The sequence below is a fragment of the Cervus elaphus genome, chromosome 6 (assembly GCF_910594005.1).
Source record: "Cervus elaphus chromosome 6, mCerEla1.1, whole genome shotgun sequence".
Taxonomy (NCBI): Eukaryota; Metazoa; Chordata; class Mammalia; order Artiodactyla; family Cervidae; genus Cervus; species Cervus elaphus.
Genome location: NC_057820.1, coordinates 29,676,654 through 29,702,602, shown reverse-complemented (window position 1 = coordinate 29,702,602; position 25,949 = coordinate 29,676,654). Strand labels below are relative to the sequence as shown.

The 25,949-nt window shown below is 40.1% G+C and overlaps 1 protein-coding gene across 4 annotated transcripts in view; it reads right to left on the bottom strand.

Annotated features, from left to right (window-relative positions):
* Nucleotides 1–238: 238 nt before the first annotated feature.
* The window catches only part of GRSF1 (G-rich RNA sequence binding factor 1), a 48,001-nt gene continuing 22,290 nt past the window's right edge, over nt 239–25,949 (bottom strand). For 2 of the 4 annotated variants that reach the window (XM_043906530.1, XM_043906529.1), the window contains 10 exons: nt 18,821–18,874; nt 14,766–14,922; nt 13,619–13,774; nt 13,091–13,234; nt 10,560–10,695; nt 8,791–8,975; nt 7,735–7,856; nt 6,617–6,752; nt 6,195–6,272; nt 239–1,630 (listed from right to left, as the gene is read on the bottom strand). In XM_043906530.1, coding sequence (XP_043762465.1) covers nt 6,223–6,272; nt 6,617–6,752; nt 7,735–7,856; nt 8,791–8,975; nt 10,560–10,695; nt 13,091–13,234; nt 13,619–13,774; nt 14,766–14,922; nt 18,821–18,874 — 1,140 coding nt within the window. In that variant the 3' untranslated portion in view covers nt 239–1,630; nt 6,195–6,222. Of the gene's footprint in view, nt 1,631–6,194; nt 6,273–6,616; nt 6,753–7,734; nt 7,857–8,790; nt 8,976–10,559; nt 10,696–13,090; nt 13,235–13,618; nt 13,775–14,765; nt 14,923–17,085; nt 17,227–17,374; nt 17,850–18,820; nt 18,875–25,949 lie in introns of those variants that run through there. The other 2 variants (XM_043906528.1, XM_043906531.1) reach the window with 2 other exon arrangements.

The following is a 25,949-nucleotide window of genomic DNA, read 5'->3' as shown; positions in this document are numbered from 1 at the left end:
CTACAGACACCAGTTCACATAGCTGAGTACACTCAACCATGTATGAAAATACATTTCTATCTAGGTAGTAACATGGAAGATGTTAAATTGGTTGATTGACTCACATTCTTATAGGATGATAAAAACAAACACAACTAAAAATAAACCATTTCTTCTTATATTAATATGCCAGGACTTGATGTAACAAAAATATATTAGGTTGATTCACACACTCCAAAATAAATACTCTTAGGTAATCTTCAGCCTGAAACAAGTCTTCATTTATTGACTACTTACAGTACAGTGATTTCATCTTAGCTGGTATTCAAAGATGGTTATGATTTAAGTGAGAGAAGGCATAATCTCTCTTTCAGATAACACCTCTCAGAAATCTGGGCGAATTCAACTTTAAGAACTAGAATTGCATCTCCTGGTAACCACGTGACAGTTGTCACCCTGAGAACAGGAACAAGGCAAAGAAACTATACAGAACTTTGATTCTCCTACACAGGTACACATAAAGTTAGTTTATTAATGACTACAGTTTGAAGCCAGCCATTTTGATCCAGTATTTAAATAACAAGCTGTTTAATATTAAAGCAGAAGGTACTGCCACAATGTGACAGAAATACAGCTTCACCCATAACCCTTTCACACAATTATACATTAAATACTATTTTTATTTAAGCAAGGCACCCCTACTTGTTCTAAAATATGGGATGTGCTACCCCACTGAAAAAGCAAATGAGGAGACACGATTTTTTTCCTACCTAGAGCTGGTTTAAATTCAAGTGAAGCCATTAATGTCCCTACAAGTCAGGACTGTTATGACATGTCACTTCACAGTTCTTAAGACTAACACACACCTTAAGGTTTACCCAAAAATCAAAACAAGGTGATGGGGGGGTGGGGCGCGGGGATGAGGAGGGGGTGGGTCAGACAACTTTTAAGTTGAGACTATAATTCCCTCCTTAATTATACAGGCACCAATATTAAATGCCTTTAGCACAAGGCTGAAAAAGGCAAAACATTTCTAAAGACATAAAACTGCCAAATTATTGTCATTTACACTCACTAACATGTGGTATTTATTTTCTGTTTTGATTTTTTTTTTTAAATCCCTACCCCTATCTAAGTAATCAAATACATCTAAAATTAAAATAACTCTGCGGAACTATAATGGTTCAAGGGCCTGAAAACTTTCCTTGCTTTGGTGAGTATTTGGCTAAAATAAATCAGTATTTTATTCCATGAAAAGTTTTACATTGTATTTCTTAATTCATTGGCAAAAACCAAAACCTCAAACGGATAATTTTTAAAATGGGATAAAGATTTTAAAGGACAGTGCTGAATAAAAATATGTAGCCTTCTGGGTCATAAATCATCTATGAAAACAAACTGTTTAATTATATAAAAAAGAGCAGATTTTTAAACCAGATCCTGGACAATTTAAACAAAAAAACTAAATTTGAGGTTTGTATCATAATCCTAAACTGAATCTTTTTCTCTGAACAGTCCACTATGGAATTTTTCTTATAAGCAATTAACCCAAAATCTTGAAATCGCTTCTCTAGCAGTTGCTGCTAAAAAACTGGAACTTTAGATCCCAAGTCCAAGAAAGACGTGCAAATGAAATGCTTCTTGCTTCATCCTGAAAATAAAACAAAAAAGTTGCACATTTTTACTCAAACTAAAAAAGTGCTGCACATATTTCCATATCATTTAAAACTACAAATTCAATACTTTGTTTTTTTCTGATTTACTGCAAGTTATCTAACAAACAATTAAAGTAAAGAAAATTAGTTAGGCATGAGTGTTTGCAGCCTGGTAGAAAGAGAGCAGATTTTCAAGGTTGAACACAAAATATATTTTACACAGATTTTATCTAATGTAAATAAATAAGGCCCACAACTGTGGGATTTTATATCCAAAAATGGCCTATGACTACAGTAAAGAAATGCCCCATGTGTTTTCAAGAACTCATTACAGTTAAATGTTTTAAAGGAATGCATCACTACAGATAGAAAAATGATCACAATACATTAATTATGGGGAAAAAGATACCACACTGCACTGAGTCAGGGAAGCAACATCAAAACATATTTACTTGATTTGTCACAGATAAAACTCTATGAAATCTATGTACTTCCTAGGACAATTTTCATGACACCATTTTAGGAAAAGAAACAGTAGTACATTAAACATATATAAATCCATGATACACCCTGGTTTCAAATGTATTGTTTCAAACATCTTAAAAATACCTTCAGTTCAGTTCAGCTGCTTAGTCATGTCTAACTCTTTGTGATCCCATGGACTGCAGCACACCAGGCTTCCCTGTCCTTCAACAACTCCCAAAGCTTGCTCAAACACATTCCCATAGACTCGCTAACACCATCCAACCGTCTCATCCGCTGTTGTCCCTTTCTCCTCCTGCCTTCAATCTTTCCCGGCATCAGGGTCTATTCCAATGAGTCAGTTCTTCACATCAGGTGGCCCAAATATTGGAGTTTCAGCTTTAGCATCAGTCCTTCCAATGAATATTCAGGACTGATTTCCTTTAGGATAGACTTGTTTGATCTCCTTGCTGTCCAAGGACTCTCAAGTCTTCTCCAACACCATAGCTCAAAAGCATAATTCTTCAGTGCTCAGCTTTATGGTCCAACTCTCACATCCATACATGACTACTGGAAAAACCACAGCTTTGACTGTATGGACCTTTGTTGGCAAAGTAATGTCTCTGTTTTTCAATGTGCTGTCTAGGTTGGTCATAGATTTTCTTCCAAGGAGCAAGTGTCTTGTAATTTCATGGCTGAAGTCACCATCTGCAGTGATTTTGGAGCCCAAGAAAATAAAGTCTCTCACTGTTTCCATTGTTTACCCATGTATTTGCCATGAAGTGATGGGACCAGATGCCATGATCTCAGTTCTCTGAATGTTGAGCTTTAAGCCAACTTTTTTCACTCTCCTCTTTCACTTTTGTCAAAAGGCTCTTAGTTCTTCACTTTCTGCCATAAGGGTGGTGTCATCTCCATATCTGAGGTTACTGATATTTCTCCCGGCAATCCTGATTCCAGCTTGTGCTTCATCCAGTCCGGCATTCCGCATGATGTACTCTGTATATAAGTTAAATAAGCCGGCTGACAATATACAGCCTTGACGTACTGCTTTCTCAATTTTGAACCAGTCTGTCGTTCCATGTCCAGTTCTAGCTGTTGCTTCCTGACCTGCATACTGATTTCTCAAGAGGCAGGTCAGGTGGTCTGGTATTCCCATCTCTAATAATCTTCCACAATTTGTTGTGATCCACACAGTCAAAGGCTTTGGCGTAGTCAATAAAGCGGAAGTAGATGTTTTTCTGGAACTCTCTTCCTTTCTTGATGACCCAACGTATGTTGGCAATTTGATCTTTGGTTCCTCTGCCTTTTCTAAATCCAGCTTGGACATCTGGAAGTTCATGGTTCACATAACTGTTGAAGCCTTGCTTGGAGAACTTTGAACATTACTTTACTAGCATGCGAGATGAGTGCAATTGTGAGGTAATGAGAACATTCTTTGGCATCGCCTTTCTTAGGGATTGGAATGAAAACTGACCTTTTCCAGTCCTGTGGCCACTGCTGAGTTTTCCACATTTGCTTCCATATTTGACATGGATATGCTGACATATCCCTTGGGTGCAGCACTTTAACACTATCATCTTTTAGGATTTGAAATAGCTCAACTGGAATTCCATCACCTCCACTAGCTTTGTTTGTAGTGACACTTTCTAAGGCCCACCTGACTTTGCATTGCAGGATGTCTGACTCTAGGTGGATAATCACACCATCGTGGTTATCTGGATCATGAAGATATTTTTTGTATAGTTCTTTCATGTATTCTTGCCACCTCTTCCTAATATCTTCTGCTTCTGTTAGGTCCAGATCGTTTGTCCTTTATCATTCCCATCTTTGCATGAAATGTTCCCTTGGTATCTCTAATTTTCTTGAAGAGACCTCTCATCTTTCCCATTCTGTCGTCTTCCTCTGTTTCTTTGCACTGATCACTGAGTAAGGCTTTCTTACCTCTCCTTGCTATTCTGCGGAACTCTGCATTCAAATGTGTATATCTTTCCTTTTCTCCTTTGCCTTTCGCGTCTCTTCTTAGCTATTTATAAGACCTCCTCAGACAACCATTTTGCCTTTAGGAATTTTTCTTAGGGATGGTCTTGATCATTGCCTCCTGTACAATGTCATAAACCTCTGTCCATAGTTCGTCAGGTACTCTGTCTTATCAGATCTAAACCCTTGAATCTATTTGTCCCTTCCCCTGTATAACCATAAAGATTTAAGTCATACCTGAATGGTCTAGTAGTTTTTCCTACTTTCTTCAATTTAAGTGTGAATTTGGCAATAAGGAGTTCCTGATCTGAAGCACAGTCAACTCCTGATCTTATTTTCACTGACTATATAGAGCTTCTCCATCTTTGGCTGCAAAGAATCAATCTGATTTTGCTATTGACCATCTGGTGATGTCCATGTGTAGAGTTTTCTCGTGTGTTGTTGAAGAGGGTGTTTGCTATGACCAGTGCGTCTCTTGGCAAAACTCTGTTAGCCTTTGTCCTGCTTCATTTTGTACTCCAAGGCCAAATTTGCCTGTTACTCCAGGTATCTCCTGACTTCCTACTTTTGCATTCCATTTGCCTATGATGAAAAGAACATCTTTTTTGGGTGTTAGTTCTAGAAGGTCTTGTAGGTCTTCATAGAACTATTCAACTTCAGCTTCTTCAGTATTACTGGTTGGGGCACAAACTTGGATTACTGTGATATTGAATGGTTTGCCTTGGAAACAAACGAGATCATTCTGTCATTTTTGAGATTGCACCCCAGAACTGCATTTCAGACTCTTGTTGACCATGATGGCTATTCCATTTCTTCTAAGGGATTCTTGCCCACAGTAGTATATATAATGGTTCAGTTCAGTTCAGTTGCTCAGTCGTGTCCGACTCTTTGTGACCCCATGGACCGCAGCACACCAGGCCTCCCTGTCCATCACCAACTCGTGGAGTTTACCCAAACTCACGTCCAATGAGTCAGCGATGCCATCCAACCATCTCATCCTCTGTCGTCCCCTTTTCCTCCTGCCCTCAATCTTTCCCAGCATCAGGGTCTTTTCAAATGAGTCAGCTCTTTGCACCAAGTGGCCAAAGAATTGGAGCTTCAGCTTCAACATCAGTCCTTCCAATGAACACTCAGGACTGATCTCCTTTAGGATGGACTGGTTGGCTCTCCTTGCAGTCCAAGGGACCCTCAAGAGTCTTCTCCAACACCACAGTTCAAAAGCATCAATTCTCTGGTGCTCAGCTTTCTTTACAGTTCAACTCTCACATCCATACATGACCACTGGAGTTAAATTCGTCCATCCCAGTCCATTTTAGCTCACTGATTCCTAAAATGTCAATGTTCACTCTTGCCATCTCCTGTCTGATCACTTCCAATTTACCTCGATTCATGGACCTAACATTCCAGGTTCCTATGCTATATAGTTCTTTACAGCATCAGACTTTACTTCCACCACCAGTCACATCAACCACTGGGTATTGTTTTTGCTTTGGGTCTGGTCTCTTCATCCTTTCTCAAGTTACTTCTTCACTCCTCTCCAGCAGCATACCAGGCACCTACCAACCTGGGGAATTAATCTTTCAGTGTTATATCTTTTTGCCTTTTCATACTGTTCATAAGGTTCTCAAGGCAATACTGAAGTGGTTTGCCATTTACTTCTCTAGTAGACCACATTTTGTCAGAAAACTCTCCACCATGACCTGTCCATCTTGCATGGCCCTACAAGGCACGGCTCATAGTTTCACTGAGTTAGACAAGGCTGTACCTTAGAACTAAGAAATGTCAGTCAATTTTTTAGGAAGACAAGCTAATATGAGGCACATTTTCAGTGTATTATAATATAATATGCAGCTACTAAAGGTGAGGAGTTCTTTTTAGACACATAGCAAGATGAATGCTGGGAATGATGCAAAGAGATTCTAATGGGAAAATAAAGCCACTACAGGATCATAATGAATTCTATTTCCCAGAAGAATTTCATTTCTTATAGTGAGGCTTCAATCATGATTAGTTTGATCTTTATTAAAATGAAGATGGTTTTACATATTACAAATTAGTGAGTTAATGATTAATTTATCAACTGAAAGTAATTTCCACAAGTCTACCTCTTAAATTTACCTTATTATAACTGGAATCCTTTGAAGTCTTATTTTCCTTTCGGACATGAATTCAGGAACAATTCAATATACCTATGGTCTGAGAATAACATAAAAGAGTCCATTTTTAAAAAATTACAAAGGCAGAAGTAATATTGTAGCCATTTTTTTGAGTTTAGCCAGCAACTCAAACCCTCTGTCCCATCCTTTCCTCAGGTAAAAACTAAAACAAAACCAAAAAAACCTCCTAACTCTGGATAGAAATATACAGAATAGTAAATAGACAAATGCTTCTCATTATAATGTAGAATTTTGTCCTCTTTACATTTACTTAATAGTAATAGCAGAGTACAGTTCCCCAATGAAAGACTTCTGGGTAAACTCTACAACAGAAAAAGGGATTTGTTGTCAAAATTGATAACAAAAATCATGGGCAGCACTTACGAACATGGGACCGATCCTTGAGCATAGCTGCAACAGCATCCTCATGGGTATCGAAGTGCACATCAGCTTCTCCAGTGGCCTTCCCACTGGAACTGTATTCCATGGTGATTCTAACAGGCTTCAATGGAGCAAAAAACTAAACAAACAAAGGGAGCCAAAAGGAACATAATGTTACTAGGTCCAATTTCTAGAAGTCTGGTGGCACTGCACTTTTCTTTCAGACTCTAATTCATACATCTAATAAGTTTATTTTTAGGAAATCTCTTTAAGCAACTATGGAATTACACATCTACCACTTCTTTTGGCTCTTCTGATCTTCTTAGAACTCAAGGTTATATTTCAAATATCTGTTCACAGAGAACTTACACTATAAACACAATAATATACAAATAGTTTTCAAACTTTCCTTTATACCAACAAGGACTACTTATATTATTTCTCCCACATACATCCTTCTGTGTTTCTAAAAAAATCACCCATCAAAAATACTTCATTTTTTAATAATCATTCATTTTTACCATGTTTTAATCAGATATGCAGCTAATAATCATTTTCTTACCATACCACCTAAACAGATCTACCACAATGAGTGGTTAATATTCCAAATCAAAGCAACAGAAAGCAACTCTTTAATGAGACTATGTAACCTTCATTTGGGTAAAGACATGATTCCTATTAGGCTTTTTGAAATAATGAAGACCATTCTGATGCCCCACTGCTAGCTAACTGAAGGCTCCGGTTTTGGATCTACCTTAAGTATACATCCTCAAGTTCAGAAAATCAGTAAGTACTTTGTTGTTTCATATCTTTTCATTTCATATAGTATCTATCGTAAAATAAAAAAATTTTTTACTTTGAATACTAAACCTATACCATATTATTCTACATCTGTAAAATCTTCTTATCCATTATATATATGACTTTAAATGTAATAAAACCCACACTTCTCAGCCAACGAAAATAAAACAAGCTTCTAGAGTCATGGAGATGCCATCTTGCTGTCCAAAGATACTACAGAATCACTGTTACTTTTCTTCTCTACCTTCCCCAAATAGAAGTTCAAAACTTCAGAACTGTTGTTCAAAGCTATTGAGATTGGATATCTTACTGCCACACACATTTATAATGTCTTGGGCATTGGCTTGGAAAGGCAATCCTCTCATGTGGACAAAATGTAGTGAAGACGTAGTTCCAAAATCAACAGCCTCTGGAAGCTTTTCTGACATCTCCTTAGGCAATTCTGCAAGTAGAACAAAAAGCACTGTCAGGAACATCAAAGCTTCAGGAATTATTAGCAGACTGCAATTAGAAATGACTTTAATGTCAAAATCCTCAATTCCTCTTCAAATCGTAAGGAAGAGGGCTTCCATTTTAAAAGCCAGTCATCTGAAATTTCCCCCACTAACAGATATCACCTGAACACTTATAAGGATTTAGTGTCTCAAACCATTACCAGATTATAAAGAATGTATCTTTCTCTAACAACAAAGAGAAGGAAAAACGATTATGAATGAAAAAATAAAGGCAAGAAAAATTTCCTGGGTTATAATCACTTAAAAAAAATTAATATGGTAATGGGATATTTCTAGGGCACAAACTTAGAATGTATTTATCAAACTTTCAAGATTCTAAACACTGTTTTGGGATTAAGAATCAAAGGAATAATTAAATACAGAGGTAGACAACATTCCTTCCTTTGTCAACAATCCTGCTTTCTTACACACATCTTTTCCCAACTTAAGTTTAAAATGCTGACAAACTTACTTCTTTTTGTTATATATGTGAAACCTAGCTTTTGACACAGAATCTACAAAAAAATAAGTAAAGTTTTTAAAAACTTGTATCTTCGGCCTGTATAGTCAACACTTCATACCCTGTATGTGGAACCTCTGGATACAGAGGGCTGACTATCAGACTTGAGCATTCATGGGTTCTGGTATCCATGACGAGTACTGGACCCAACCCCCTGTGAATACTGAGGGAAGACTCTGTGTTCACAGTACACACTACACTCAAAGATATATTAAATATTTAACTCAATACCCTTTATCCTATACTCTTACAATATCATACAACATGGTCATAAAACAGGTTTTTGTTTTTGTTTTTTTTTTAACAAATATCAAAACATACAAGGCAGACCCAATGAGTTTCAATAAGAGGCAAGTCCTCACCTATTTCCTTCTCACTTTCAAAAGCTGTCATGGGTCGGACATCCTCATTTACTTCATGCTCTTCAAAGACCATTTCTGGCTCAGTTATATATTTAGCAGTGGGAGAAGATGCTATTTTCTTTCCCTTATGAGAACCAACATGTGTTCGAACTTCATTCCTTCTGCTTGGAAATATCTCTATATATCTATGTCAAAACAAAAGTAAATATGTACACATTAACTTCATAGTGAACTCTTTTAAAATAAAATATGCATATATATTTTCAAAGGTTAACAAACATGGGTGTCCAAAGATAACAGGTGGGGAAAAAAGTAAGAATGGACATAGACATTAACCCATGAAAAAGTACTCTCAACAGACCAGGTCAATGATTTAATCCTCTCCAAGAAAACAGTTTTCTTTTACCAATGTTTTCTACCCCATTTCACTTCACAACGACAATATGCAAAGGTCAACTGTATATATAAAAAGAATCTGTTAAGAAAGGTTTTGTTATTTTTTTAATACAGTTGATTAATAATCTCTTGAGGTCTTACAAATCACTTCTGTGAAAATTCATCATATCTGCCAAGACATTAAAAGTCACTGTATATGACGAGCTAACTTGCCTCAGGACTTAACTAGAGGCTAAGGAGAATTCATGAACTAAATGTCAGTTCTAACTTCCTTTCTGTATGGCTGTGGAACTATTATATTCAAGCTTCTGGAACCAGTTTCCTTTTTCTGAACAATGCTTTTCCAAATTAGGTTATCAAGCTCAAATTATAGGAGTCATTTGCATTTACAGACCTAGACGGGCAACTTTTCTTAAATTTACTAAAGAGATTTATTGTGCTCATGCTTAACTGTGTCCAACTCTTTGTGACCACATGGACCCTAGCCTACCAGGCTCCTGTCCATGGAATTTTCCAGGCAGGATTACTGGAGTGGGTTGCCATTTCCTTGTCCAGCATGGATCTTCCCAACCCAGGGATCCAACCCACATCTCTTGCATTAGTAGGCAGATTCTTTACCGCTGAGCAACTGGTAAACCTCTATCGAGTATCCATATTAAAATGTTAACCCGAATAAATCCGAGAGTTTAACATCTGGTTATCAGGAAATAACACAGGATACAAAGAAGTAAGATAAAGGACACCATGAGGAAGCAAAAATATAAATACAGAATGTGAGACACTATACAGGACCTCTGACTCAATTTCTTCAAAAGCCAACTGGATTTTAAAAGAGGTTGGGGGGGGAGGGGGAGGTGAATTCTCTGGTGGTCAAGTGGCTAGGACTCAGTGCTTTTATTGCTGTGGGTGTGGGTTCAATCCCCATTTGGGGAACATAGATCCCACAAGCTACGTGGCATGGCCTAATGGGAAAAAAAATAATAAAAAGGAGAAGGGAATAAACAGGGAAAGGGGATTTGCTCAAACTTAACAGAATTGGAAGCAAAACAATCAAATGCAACGTGTGGACCATGTCTAGATTTTGGTGGGGGAAAAGAAGGCAACTAGAAAAGAACACTCTGGGTATAAACAGGAAAATGTGATTATGGACTGCCATTAGATAATAAATATTGAGATCATGTTAAAAAAAGAAAAGACAAACTGAAAAAACAGATGCAGCAAATACAACAAATGTTACCAATTTATTTATCTAAGTGATGGACATGTGACAGTTCATGTCTGTATTGAAATAATTTTACAGTCATGTTACACTGTGTTCATCAGAATGACCCAATGTTTGATCTTTCTACATCTTTACTATCTGCTTCACTCACCGGTTGCCAATTTCTTCCCTGTGTTTCAAAAGGGCTTGGCTGGCCATTTCTGGTTCTTCAAACTGCACATAGGCTTCTCCTGTTTTTCTTCTCCCTCTATAATCCATGACAAAAGTAATGTCTACTATATTTAGTCCTAGGTGTTCAAAAATTATTACAAATTAGTGCTGCTTAACAGGAGCTTTTTTAGTCTTACGACTTAATACATTCAATCACATACTAAGAATTTCTTTTTTAATTTTATTAGTAAAATTGTGTGGCTAGTTTGCCAGTCTCAAAGCCTATACCTGCCCAATGGGAAGAAAATTATTATGCAGTCAAAAGCCAGTAACACCCACCTATTCCCAGAATGTTTAGGGTCCAAGAAGTCCATCTAAAAAACAACTCTCTCTCTTTTTTTTGCCATTAATTACAGATTAGGGGAAATAGAAATTTAGAGTAACATCACTACTGATGCATATCTTACTGCTAAGAATTAGATATTAATGCTTTTAAGTCATATAAATTGCTGTCTTAGACAAATACAGCCACTTTTATGAAAGAATGTTTTCCTTATAGAAAAAAAATAAAAACTTCACGTGAAATCACTTTTAAATATGACACCCTCAAAGATCAGCATGATATATAAAATACTTATATAACCTATAAATACTGCAACTCCAAATGAAGACTTCTACCCTAAACAAGTGGGCCGTAGGAAGCGTCACTATGAGCAAAGCTGCTGGAGGTGATGGAATTCCAGTTGAGCTATTTCAATTCCTGAAAGATGATGCTGTGAAAGTGCTGCACTCAATATGCCAGCAAATGTGGAAAACTCAGCAGTGGCCACAGGACTGGAAAAGGTCAGTTTTCATTTCAATCCCAAAGAAAGGCAATGCCAAAGAATGCTCAAACTACCATACAATTGCACTCATCTCACACGCTAGTAAAGTGATGCTCAAAATTCTCCAAGCCAGGTTTCAACAGTACATGAACTGTGAACTTCCAGATGTTCAAGCTGGTTTTAGAAAAGGCAGTGGAACCAGAGATCAAATTGCCAACATCTGTTGGATCATCAAAAAAGGAAGAGTTCCAGAAAAACATCTATTCCTACTTTATTGACTATGCCAAAGCCTTTGACTGTGTGGATCACAACAAACTGTAGAAAATTCTTAGAGATGGGAATACCAGACCACCTGACCTGCCTCTTGAGAAACCTGTACGCAGGTCAGGAAGTAACAGTTAGAACTGGACATGAAACAACAGACTGGTTCCAAATAGAAAAAGGAGTACTTCAAGGCTGTATATTGTCACCCTGCTTATTTAACTTATATGCAGAGTACATCATGAGAAATGCTGGGCTGGATGAAGCACAAGCTGGAATCAAGATTGCCGGGAAAAATAACAATAACCTCAGATATGCAGGTGACACCACCCATACGGCAGAAAGAGAACTAAAGAGCCTCTTGATGAAAGTGAACGAGGAGACTGAAAAAGTTGGCTTAAAACTCAACATTCGGAGTGGGCGGAGATAGAGGCTGGGAAAAAAAAAAAAAACAACTCAACATTCAGAAAACTGAGATCATAGCATCTGGTCCCATCACTTCATGGCAAATAGATGGGGAAACAGTGAGAGACTTTATTTTCTTGGGCTCCAAAATCACTGCAGATTGTGACTGCAGCCATGAAATTTAAAGATGCTTACTCCTTGGAAGAAAAGCTATAACCAACCTAGACAGCATATTCAAAAGCAGAGACATTACTTTTCCAACAAAGGTCCATCTAGTCAAAGCTATCGTTTTTCCAGTAGTCATGTATGGATGTGAAAGTAGGACTATAAAGAAAGCTGAGCACCGGAGAATTGATGCTTTCGAACTCTGGTGTTGAAGACTACGGAGAGTCCCATGGACTGCAAGGAGATCCAGCCAGCCCATCCTAAAGGAAATCAATCCTGAATATTCACTGGAAGGATTAATGCTGAAGCTAAAACTCCAATACTTTGGTCACCTGATGTGAAGGACTAACTCATCTGAAAAGACTGTGATGTTGGGAAAGACTGAAAGCGGGAGGAGAAGGGGATGACAGAGGATGAGATGGTTGGATGGATCACCAACTCAATGGACATGATTTTGAGCAAACTCCGGGAATTAGCAATGGTCAGAGAGGCCTGGCCTGCTGCAGTCCATGGGGTTGCAAAGAGTCAGACACGACTTAGCAACTGAACACAACTGAACTGACTGACTAGGAAAATGTTCACCTGAGATAAAAGGAAACAACGGAGGGAGAAGACTGTTGGCTGTTGTTTAGTCACTTAGTCATGTCTGACTCTTTTTGACTCCATGGGCTCTAGCCTGCCAGGCTCCCCTGATTATGGGATTTCCCAGGCAAGAATAGTGAAGTGGATTGTCACTTCCTTCTCCAGGGGATCTTCCTGACCCAGGGACTGAACTGAAGTCTCCTGCACTGGCAGGCGGATTCTTTACCACTAAGCCACTACGGAAACCCAGAGGAAGATGAAATGAGGTCCCAAACATGATATAACTGAAAAGCACCTGCAAAGAAATCTACGATGTCTTTCTCATTGCAACTATAAGGAAGTCCTCTCAAGCGAACCACGCCATCATTTACCACAGGTGCAGACTTGACATGCAGGCTCTTCATTAAGGCATCCACATCTTCATTGTTTATCTCATAGACTAAGCAAAAGAGCACAAAAAGTATGCAAGATTTACATAACAAAGAATCCATTAAAAATAATCACATTGGGTAGGTTATATAAGACTCTAAAAACATATGTATTAATACTTCTCTGGTGAAAATAATAAATGACATTTGTCAGATGTTTACCCTGAGCCAGCTGTAACATCACAACATCAGAGGTAAACTCTGTCAACATCCTCATTTTACAGACAAGAAACAGAGATTATTTTTGGCTTCATTTTCCCACCTTGGAAAAGGGTTATTCACAGTATCTAACTACTTCACTATTCATAATATTTAACATAGGATCAAATGAAACTGCCTTGAAAAGTACAGTCTAAAGTGATGATCCCAAAAAGCAATAATATGACTTCACGTACCTTCCACATACCGCTGCCCCATGTACATGCGGTGTTTTTCTAAGGCTTTTTGCACATCCTGCTCTGACTCCATTTCAATTAAGGCATCACCCCTTCGTTTCCCATCTCTATTTAAGAGGAAGTGAATTCCATTCTCACCGTTGCGAATTCTGCAGTCTGAAAGTTTGTGAGTAAAATCAATCAAAACCAGAAATCAAAGTTTTAGCTCAATCATATCAATACAAGTCATCAGATTTGCAATCTTCCAACAACAAAATGAAGCAGTATCCAAACTGCCCGCCATTTTCCTTACACAAACCTTCAGCACCAAAGGCATCCAAATGCTAATGATGGTGGTAGTCTCTTAAATGTTCCGTGTGGAAAAGATAAGCAAACCTTATCACATAAGTTTATGACCTCATGATCAGTAAATGGCAAATCAGGTTAGGCTCAACACAAAATGTGATTAATATATCCTTCCAAATGTTTCTACAATTGGTTTAACATCATTCAAAGAATTAAAATATGGTTATATTTATGCATAAGTGTCTTCTTTGTTATGACCATATCCATAAGAACTCTAAAATATCTCCTATCAGAATAATTTTGCAACATAATTTAACTTTTCCTCTTTTTCATTACCAAAGAAAAGACATCCCCAAACTGCACACTCCTTATATTGGGAGCAAGTTGAAGATGTAAATACAACGCACATCAAGTACTTAATATAGTATTACATGTTCATTTAACATGTAACATTTAAGTCAGCATCTTCTAGAAGCCTCTTAAGAAGCAGGAAAATTAAAATCATAGGAAGATACAAAAGATTAAGATCAACCATAAATACATAAACCTTCAAACATGTTACTAAGGGAACAATAACAACAAATATACGTGTTACACAAAGAACTACTCAAGTATATTCTAACATATTTCCACTAACAGGTTATGCACATATTAAAACTTCTGAGAAAACTGGTTTCATACCATACAGTTTTAACTTTAAAATTTTTGCTGTATTTAAGGTCTTTAAATCTGGTATATATGACAAATAATATATATGATGTCCCCAGAATGTGACAATTTCCATTCATCAAATAAGATGTCTACAGCATAGTCTAACTTGGATTTTATGGGACTACCTTTTACGCACATACATAAAATATACCTGAGAAAAAGCTAAGGACATCTTCTACAGTGCAGGACCATGGTAATCCTTGAGCTCGAATGAGATAAACATCATCCACTTCCTCTCCCAACTTGGACGGAGGCAATTCATACTCAGGGAGAGGTGGAAGGTCCTCCAGGTAGGTAGTTTTGGATTCCTTCCAAGAGAAATGAAGAATTGCAGAAATATTTCTTGAACACGTACTTAACAAATGTTTATTTCTACAAAAACACTCTGAATGTTATTCTTTAGGGACAATTTGTTATTTCAGAGGCAAGGAAAATTCACAAATCTAACTCATCCTGTTCTGGCTTACATTGCACATCCTAAAGCAAGAAGCATACACAGCCTAATGGCTTGGCAGAACGTAAATTTTATTCCAGGCTTGTTTTTAAATTTATCAATCTCAAATTACACCTAATAGTGTTTTAGTTAAGGCAGGACAAGAGAGGTCCCTTCAACTGGACAAATATATAAACACCTCCTAACTACAGTAGGCGATAACTAGGCTTCCATCTCAAAAAGCTTAGCATGTAGCATAGGACAAGGACACAGACAAGATGTTTTAAGTGTTACAGCTACGATACAAGATATTATAGAAATTGAAAACAGAGCACAAACAAAAGAATCAAGACAAGATATGAGATGAGCACTGAAGGAAGGCTAGAATTCTGAGAGCAATATATAAAGGCCAGACATTCCAGTCTGAGAAGTAAGGGGAACAAACAGTAGGAACAGAAGCCCATTTGCAAAACAGCAATAATTGCATTTGGCTAAACTGCAGGGTGCAATTAGGAGCCAAAGAAGATGAGCTGGCAAAAGGAACTGGGTACCACACAGCAGAGGGACTGGAGTGTTAAGCTCAGTGTGTGTCCTTAAACTGGTAGGCAAAGGGGAGCTAATAAAAGACATTTAGGAGTGCATAAATCAACAAGTCAGCAGGATGCTTGGAAAGCCTAACCTGTCAACTGGCATGTCAGGTCAACTGAATAAGTAAAAGATCATTAATCGCAAAAGCAGTAGTGTGAGGCAACTGGAGCTTGAGATATATCCAAAATACTCTTATTTTACCAGACTAAACAAAAAGTGGAACATAACAAGGTTCTAACAAGCACCAGAACCATAGCCAGGGAAGACAACTCGGGTTTTAAGACTTGCACTCTACTAGGCTAAGGAAACGGATTCCTTTGTATCATCCTACCATTTACATGAAAATTTGTCTAATTGTAAGAAGTCAATGATAAATGTAAACGTCTAGCAGAGGCCTAATACGTATTTAATAAGAATGCAACAAGCACTACGATTATCAACAAGGGAAGATAGGCTTTTAAGTCAAGTGACTTGCATTCTACTCAAGAGAGATACTTCACTGTTTTTTATGTTCCCGTCATTTTCACGAAGATTTAAATAATCTTAAGGAATCAATAATGCAAGCACAGTATAATACTAGTGAAGGCTCAACACATATCATTATATTAGCCAAATTCACAGAAACAAATACCAGAAAAAGAGAGCAGCCAGGTCAAAAAGGCATACTATTTTCTTTTAATCAAAACAACATTCCCCATTTTCCCAGAATTCCATAAACATCACAAGCTTTTACAAAAAAGGGCAGCAAAAACTATTGGGCCCGGATTCAAATCCATTAGCTCAGCCACTGGCAGACATCAGCCATGCTGATCAGCTTCCCAGTTTCCCTAAGTTCAAGGAGAAGCACAAACTGAATTAAGATAAATATGACCCAAGGCATCAGGAACATGGTGGTCAAAAAAGTGTGCTGACATTTCCCAGACGCCACGCTAACAAGCAGAAGGAAAGCTTCCTATGAGGCACAAATATTCGCAAACCGTACACACTCACTGAAAAAACAAGTAAATTACTATAGACTCACTCCTGGGTCCCCAAGTCATCATCAGCCCCAGACGCCTTCTCTCCTCGGCCCCCCTCCCCCCATATCGGTCTCCAAGCTGTCCTTCCCACCGGCGGTGACCCACGGTCCTAAAGGACCTTCCGTCAGAGGAGGCGGAGGTGACCTTCAGTAACTGGGGCAACCCGCCTTTCCCTGGGGACTCGAGAGCAAGGACAGCGCCGGGGACCAGCCTGCTTCTGCCCCCCACCCCCCCACCAACCCAGCCCACGCGAGTGCGGGAAGCTTCGCAGCAGCGGACCGCGAGGTGCGCCAAGGGCCGCCCAGGCCTAGAGCTCGGGCGACACAGAAAGTCCCGACCCTCCGGGGGTCCAGCCTCCCAACTTCACGACCAGGGGGGCGGGGAGCGACAGGGATGCGCGGCGGGGACGGAGACCGCCTCACAAAACCTACCATAGGCCGGCGGGAAACAAGGCCTCAACATTCACCCCCAGTCACACTTACACTGCCCAACCGACCACAGACTCGAGAAGAGAACAAAAACAAGGAGAAAAGCCGAGGCCGGGGAAAGCGTCCCTTGTTCTGGGGCCCAATAGGAGGACTGGGCGGGCGGGGGTGGGAGCGGAAGGGGGGTGCGGCGCGTGCCGCGGAACCCCGCGCGCGCCGGCGAGACGCACGCCGAGGGGAGCGGGCGCGCGGCCGGGGAGGGTCCAGCGCGCAGCCCTTCGCGGCACCCACGTACCTGGCTGTAGCCCCGCGCCGGGCCCGCCGCAGCCGCCGCCAGTGACTGCGGCAGCAAAGGGGCGCGCAGGGCCGGGTACGAGGCGGCGGCGGACGCGGCCACGGTGGGAGGGCCCGCCAGCCTCCCGGCAGTCACAGGCCCGCTCTGGAAGCCCCGCGTCTGAGAGGCGGCGGCCGCGGCGGCCCCGAGCAGCAGCAGCAGGCGGCGGCGGCCCGAGACTCCCGAGGGAAAGGAGCCGGCGGTCGAGTAAAAGGGCAGGCAGGCGGCGCCGGTGCGCCGGCAGCTGCTGCAGTTGCAGCCGCAACCGCGGAGCAGCGCCCCGAGCACCCAGCGCGTCCCGGCCATGGACTCCGGAGGCGGCGCGGGGCCTGAAGGCGGCTGCGGCGGCAGCGCCAGCGGAGAGGAAGTGGAATCCAGGGCCGGGGAGGGGTGGCCAGGCACATGCGCCGCCGGCACCGGGGGCAGCGGCGAGTCGGGAGGAGGCGGAGGAGAGCTCGCGGCTCCGCCCGGTCTCCGCCCTCGGGGCGTGGCTGCCCGCTGGTAGGGCGGGGCCGGGGACCGGTACGACCCGCCGGCGGTTCTTTCACTTTGTGGAAACTGAGGCCTGAAGAGGACTTCCGGTTCTGAGAGGGCTGCCCCCTGGAGACGCCCGACGCCGGGCGCTTTCTCTCGCCTTGTGAGGTGAGGGGCCAAAGCACCGCTTCTGGAGGAAATTGGTTGTAACTGATGATGCCGGCGGAGATTTAATAACGCCCCCCCCCCCACCTTGGGTTATGTGTGGAAAGCCAACTTTATTAGTTATAAAATGAAATCTGTAGATAGTTATATGTTAATAAAGTATATAGATATTCTTCCGGTGTTGGAAAATTCACTCCAGGCCACTTAGGTTTTATGGAAGACCCACATTAGTACCTATTTTTGTGAGTATAAAGCTGTGATTTTTTTTTACTTTTATGTGAAAAGATGAAAATTGAAAATAACAGCGTCTGTTTTGCAGCAGCCTTGGTAGAGGCTGAGGTGGCATCACCAAGCTTTCTCTTGGGAAACTGTACTCAGCATCTCCCTTGCCGTAGCTTTGAACTGCGTCTTTGAGCATCTGTGCTTTATCGCCTTAGCAAGATGTGTGCTAGGGTAATTGCTTGCTCCCTTTATGCCATTTTGGCTTCCAACAGGTTTCATAGGAAAGCTCTGCTTACGAGCGAAACGTGTGGAACAGATCAGAGGGTCCCCTGAGGATTCAGTGTATTCACGAATAGACAAGAAGAGGTTTGCGAAGGACTGCTTGTGCTGTTTTCTTCCTGCGGCCAGAACCCCCCTCAGGTTTTGTGTTTTGTTTTTAATCACAAATAATGCTTTTAATTATTTAGCCTCTTACAGTACTCACATAATAGAAACTGACAAATCCGTGATGTTTAGTTACTAAGGTCTGTCCAACTATTGACATACCATGGACTGTAGACCACCAGGCTCCTCTGTCCATGTAATTTCCCAGGCAAGCGTCTCAGGTTTTAGTAGGCCAAAAAAAAAAAAAAGAAAAGAAAAATATTCAGAGGGTGAAAAATAGAAAAAGCTAAAATTTTAAAACTTTGTTGTAGAAAATCTCAAAAGTGTGATAAATTTCTAGACTTTCAGAAATTACCAACATTTTTCTTTCATCTGCCTTCACTACCACTCCCAACCATTTTTTTTTTTTCCTTAATTGGAATATTTTAAAGCAAACTCCAAAGATCATGTCAATTGATTATCTTTCAGTATTCATGTTAAACTGGTGACTTAGGAAAAAATGACATTCAGATTAGTTGCATTAAAAAACAAAATTCAACAGAGTATAGTTTAAAGATCTTCCTGGCTTTATTTAACAATTCATGAATTGGGCAGCATCCCATCTCGCAGATAAAAAGGAGCTCCCAAGAGCTATACAAAATGAAAGACTTTTCTAGGCAGAAGAGGGCAGGACAGAGAAATTATACCAGCAAAAAGTGCATTGGTTGTGCCAAGGTCTCTTTCCTTTAGAGGGTAGTTGGGATCTATCAGGAAGATTATATCCCTAGTGGGGACAAGGTAATTCCTGACTGACTCATTTAAGATTCTATTTCTGGGAAAGCAGAAAATGTGGGGCTTAGCATAAGTGACTCCATTTTGGCCCTGTTGTTTTTAATAGTAGATGTAAAGTTTCAAGATTATTGCATTTAAAGTTTGAGTTGTTTACTCTGGCCTACTTTTAGGGGGAAGTTCAGTGTTTCCTGAGGGCTTCCGTGGTGGCTCAGAGGGTAAAGTGTCTGTCTGCAACGTGGGAAACCTGGGTTCAATCCCTGGGTCGGGAAGATCCCCTGGAGAAGGAAATGGCAACCCACTCCAATATTCTTGCCTGGAAAATCCTGTGGACGGAGGAGCCTGGTGCAGGTTACAGTCCATGTGGGGTCACAAAGAGTCGGATACAACTGAGCGACTTCACTTCACTTTCCGTGTTTCCTAGAAAACCCTTTCCTCACCAAAAAAAAAGTGAACAGAAGTCTGATTGGCTTGTCTCTATGGACCTGGAGTATCAAAGAGAAGAGAACGTCTTCTACAACATTTAGGAATCCCAGAGGTTGTTTTTTCTTAGATCTCCCATTCGAGAAGGAAAATGGGTTAGCCCTTCTTGACAGATTATCACTACGACAAATCCCAATATGTGGACATGTTAGGGATTCTGCCCACATTTAGTCTTGCCTTCATCTTCTTTTTATTTATTTTTGGCTGTGCTGAGTCTTCATTGCTACACGGCTTTATCTCACAGCAAGCAAGGGCTACTCTCTAGTTGCAGTGTGCTGGCTTCTCATTGCCATGGTTTCTCTTGTTGCTCGGCCCGGGCTCTAGGGCACACAGGCTTCAGTAGTTGTGGCACGTGGCCTCAGCAGTTGTGGCTCCCAGGCTCTAGGGCACAGGCCTGATAGTTGTGGTGCACAGGCTTAGTTACTCTGTAGCATGTGGGATCTTCCCGGTTCAGGGATCGAACCTGTGTCCCCTGCATTGGCAAGCAGATTATTTATTGTTTAAACCACTAGGGAAGCCCAAGGCAGTAGAGGAAATATAGGTCAAAAGTGGCCTGTTTTGCTTTGTTTGGATTACGTTGAGAGAGAGTAATGTTGAAATAATGATGGGAAAGGATTCTGGGGATAAAAATTTAGTTGTGTAACTAGAAGAAAGTAGGCATAATTGGTGTGTGGGGTCCTAGAAAAGTGGAAGAGGAGAGGCATCCAGGCTCAGATGCAGAGATTAAATAGGAGAGAGCTCCAGCACCTTGTCTATGATAATTTAATCATAAAGCATATATTCTTCTAGTAAGGTTATTTAGCACTTGCTACAGTACTAAGTGGGCTTGCTTCTCTTGTGGCTCAGCTGGTAAAGAATCTGTCTGCAATGCAGGAGACCTGGGTTCAATCCCTGGGTTGGGAAGATCCCTTGGAGAAAGGAAAGGCTACCCACTCCAGTATTCTGGCTTGGAGAATTCCATGGACTATGTAGTCCATGGGGTTGTAAAGAGTCAGACACGACTGAGTGACTTTCACTTTCACTTTTTACTTTCACAGTACTAAATGGGCTTCCCTGGTGGCTCAGATGGTAAAGAATCTGCCTGCAACGCAGGAGACCCAGGTTCGATCCCTGGGTCAGGAAGATCCCCTGGAGAAGGGAATGGCCACCCACTCCATTATTCTTGCCTGGAGAATCCCAGGGACAGAGGAGCCTGGTGAGCTATAGTCCATGGGGTTGCAAGGAGTCGGACACAACTGAGTGACTAAGCAAGGCACAGCACAGCACTGACAGGGTGTCAGCCTGCTTCCCTGACAAGAATTTCAGAGGTAGAACTAGTCTAAGTTGGTAGAAAGACACACTCTGGATTTGGGGGAAAGTAAGGAAAAGGAATGAGAAAAACAACCGCCTCCCATCAGTAGGAAAGTCTTCAAAAGAAGCCCTCTTGGCTCTAAAGAGCACATTATTAGGAGCTGGGAAAAGAGCTGGAAGGGGACAATTGCTCTGGTTACTAACAAATAAATGAAGGAACTCATTTTATTGTCTGTGCCCTTCAATTCCAAAAGGTGAATATACTTTTCTTCTGATATGCAATGAAGTTAAGTTAATCTCAAAGGATCCCACCCCACAGCTGCCTTTGCATTTGAAAGAAACAAAAAATCATGAACCATGGATGTCAATAAGCCTAGGGTGGCAAAAGGAAAAGGAATTGAAGTCAAGTACCATAAAGAAACAGTGCCCATTTGTGTAACCTGTGATTAAGGTGCTATTCATCATCCAAGATTAAAGGAAGTTTATTACATTGAGTAGATACAAAAGAACTTCAGGAATAGAAGCAACCTTACTTCGGAGGAAAGACAAAGGTACATTTTATCACCACCATCACTGCTTCATTCTTTTATCTGACAAGAAAAATTGATCCACTGGATCCACAAGTTCAAAGATTTGGTTTTGATGCAATGATGTGTTTCTTAAGTTAGCTTTGTCATTTGGTTTATATTCACATTAATAAGACCATCAGTTCAGTTCGGTCTCTCAGTTGTGTCCGACTCTGTGACCCCGTGGACTGCAGCATGCCAGGCTTCCCTGTCCATCACCAATAAGACCATGGTAACCGATTTTTATCTTTTCCATATATTGCATTTGGATAATCGTTCTGTGACAGAGTAAAAATAATATTTATGATTGACACATGACAGATGAATAAACCTCCAAATATTGCAGCTTCTTCACTTATTAAAATTAGCCTATTAAAGTAAGTATCTAGGAAAGAGAATAGCAGATTCATTGTTTAAATGAAATACACAAGTCAAGAAATAGTAATTTTTTTAAAAAGGGATTATTTTATATTAGTAGTCCATTTTTTCCCATGGCAAGTATTTTTAAATTAACAAGACTGGAAGCCAGAGTCAGGATGTAGTGAGGACCAGCGTCAGGCTCTAGAGAGGAAAAGAGTTAGGATGGAGTGCAGTAAAGAGTCAGGACATTGGTGCTCTAAGACAACTCAGAGGGATAGAGTGAGGAGGGAGGTGGGAGGGGTTTCAGGATGGGGGGACACATGCATAACTGTGGCTGATTCATGTTGATGTATGGCAAAAACCATCACAATATTATACAGTAATTATCCTCCAATTAAAATAATATTTTAAAAAGTCAGGACATACAGCACAGTAGAGTTAAAATATAATGTCTACACAGTTATCACAAAGAACTGATGTTACTCCAAGATATATAAGGGTGTCAAAAAGCTGAATTCTCTATGGATGCTGAGTTGGTGCTACTGTGTAAAACTCACACTGACCAACCTAGACAGCATATTAAAAAGCAGAGACATTACTTTGTCAACAAAGGTCCGTCTAGTCAAGGCTATGGTTTTTACAGTAGTCATGTATGGATGTGAGAATTGGACTATAAAGAAAGCTGAGTGCTGAAGAATTGATGCTTTTGAACTGTGGTGTTGGAGAAGACTCTTGAGAGTCCCTTGGACTACAAGGAGATCCAACCAGTCCATCCTAAAAGAGATCAGTCCTGGGTGTTCATTGGAAGGATTGATGTTGAAGTTGAAACTCCAGTACTTTGGCCACCTGATACAAAGAGCTGACTCATTTGAAAAGACCCTGATGCTGGGAAAGATTGAGGGCAGAAAGAGAAGGGGACGCCAGAGGATGAGATGATTGGATGGCATCATCGACTCGATGGACATGGGTTTGGCTGGACTCCGGGAGTTGGTGATGGACAGGGAGGCCTGGTGTGCTGCAGTCCATGGGGTCGCAAAGAGTCAGACATGAATGAGTGACTGAACTGAACTGAGGATATTTAGAAAGTGGAATGATGGGCTATGGCATCCTCTGGCTATATTTACAAAGATCAGGTGGTAGTGCTTTGGATTGGTCAGGAACTGAGTAGTAGTTACATCAACAAGCTTTTGCTAGGCGGGCAAAAGCTAGGGTGCAAACAGAGCCAAAGCTCTGAGTATCAACCACAGGATGCAAAATACCTGAGAAGGCTTTGTTAATAGCTCTCATTCTGAATAATCATCTCTTTAAAATAGGTAATAAAGGAACCTAGTGTTTAAATAAAATTCAAGCCATACAAGATGATATATATACACATATACAAGAATGTGTATAGAACGCCCCTCCCCCCAAACACACACACAGAAAGTAAGGTTTGCCTCTAACCGCTGTCCTCCAGTCATCCAGTTCTCCTCAGATGTGTTTGCAGTTTCTTGTGTACCCTTGCTGTGATGGTCTGTGCAGTGCTTCATCACTTTTAAATTTGGTAATTCTGCTATACTTGGGATTTTTGACAAGTTTTCCACCTGCTGTGAAAGGATGTTCTGAAGACTGTGTTTCTAAACTGAGAGCAAAAGGAAAAGGAAGCACAATAGACAAATGAGTTCTAGTGTTACAAGGATCAAAGGACACTGGGGAAAAGAGGCATGAAAGAAAGGTGAATCTACTATGCTATTTGGAAGAAGAATTTTTTACCCTCTTTAACAATAATTAGGAAAAACAAGACTTCAGAGTCAGAGAGTCTGATAAAGTTCTGGCTATATCACTGTCTAGCTGTGTAACATTGGTCATTATTTAATCTCTCTGAGTTTTGTTTTCCTAAATTAAAAGATACAGATAATGTTAACTAACTCCTGCACAGAGTTGTGAGTTACCTGGCACCTAGAAAAAAATAAGTGGCAACTATTATTATTTTCTTAGGCGTTATTTAAAGGAAATTTTGTGTTTTAATTCTGCTTCTTTCCGCTGATCCCATCTCAGTGTTTATTTATAGGTTAACTGACATATAATTGGCATATAGTCACCTTAATATTTGTTAATAATGTATCTAAGGATTTAAAACAGCTTCCTTCCCAGGAAAATAAAACTTTCTTCTAGATAAATTGTATAGAATTAGAAAATACCAAGCTGAGGGCTAAGCTCTAAGATAACTGCTCAAGCATATTCTAGGGTCTATGGCAGATATATATACCCTGCTGGTCTGAAGGACATCAGAGGATTGAGACTCATCACTATAAAGAGATCTTTTGTTTTTGTCAGTCGCTCAGTCGTGTCCAACTCTGCGACCCGATAGGCTGCAGGACACCAGCTTCACTGTCGTTAACCGTCTCCCGGTGTTTGCTCAAACTCATGTCCGTTGAGTTGGTGATGCCATCCATCCAACCATCTCGTCCTCTGTCGTCTCTTCTCCTCCTGCCTTCTATCTTTCTCAGCATCGGGGTCTTTTCCAGTGAGTCAGCTCTTCTCATCAGGTGGCTGAATTATTGGAGCTTCAGCTTCAGCATCAGTCTTTCCAATGAATATTCATTCAGGATTGACTTCCTTTAGGATTGACTGATTTGATCTCCTCCAGTCCAGGGGACCTGGAAGTACCTATTTCTTTTTTTTTTCCTTTTGACCGCACCACAGAGATTATGGAATCTTAGTTCCTCGACCAGGGATCAAACACAGGTCCTTGGCAGTGAAAGTGCGGAGTCCTAACCACTGGACCTCCAGAGAATTCTAGAAGTATGTGTTTCTTATATGTTACATTTAGTCTGCTTTCCCCTCTACACTTAAAAGCCTGTGTCATAAAATCCTGATAATCTATCTCTCTACCTACATGCCCACCTGTATCTGTATAATATGTGTGTGTGTGTGTCTGTGTGTATACATGTGTGGGTTAAGAGATATAATGCTGGTTTTATAAGTAACATTTATATTTGACGAAAAAGTAACAAAAATGAAAAAGGTCAACAGTAAATTGGACATTGGATAGGATATTTTTCTAGTAAAAATATAAACCTGTATTTTAAAATAATCTTTAAGCCAAGATTATGTGCAGAAATGTTCACTGAAGCATTGTGTATCATAAAAATGGAAGAATACAAGTTAACCATCAATTTAAACAAATGATTTAAGAAATTAGGTCTAGTCATTAAAATGGAATAGTATACAACCATTAAAAAGAATGAAGGAGATCTATACGTGCTGATATGGCATGATCTCTAAGGTATACTGAAGAATAAAAACCATGTTCAGAAGAGTAAATATATTACCATTTCTCCTTAGAATATGTATATTTGTATTTATATGCACTCACATCTATTTGTACACAAAAACACACACATGTCTAAGCTTGGACTTGGAAAGAAAATGTTGAGTGCATTTCTGGAAATTGTTAACAATAGCAACATCTGGAGAGAAATTGTGGGTCTAGGATGAGAGGAAGAAGTTTTTTATTGTATATATGTGATTGATTTGTTTACCATATGTATATATATTTCCATTTAAAAACCAAACAAAATACTGAAAGGATATTTTTAGAAGTTGTATATCTTTATCTGAAGCATTACTTACTATTACAAATAAAATATTCCAAAATATAAAAATAAAATAATCTTCATATATATTTCAAATTTGATTCTATTTGTAGGCTCCATTTATAACAAACACTTACTAGAGTCTGCCATAAGTACAAACACAGTACTAATTTATATTGAAGTCATTTGAGCAAATACAATATTGTTATCATTTGCAAGGTTGCATGTGAAATAATTCACTTAGCG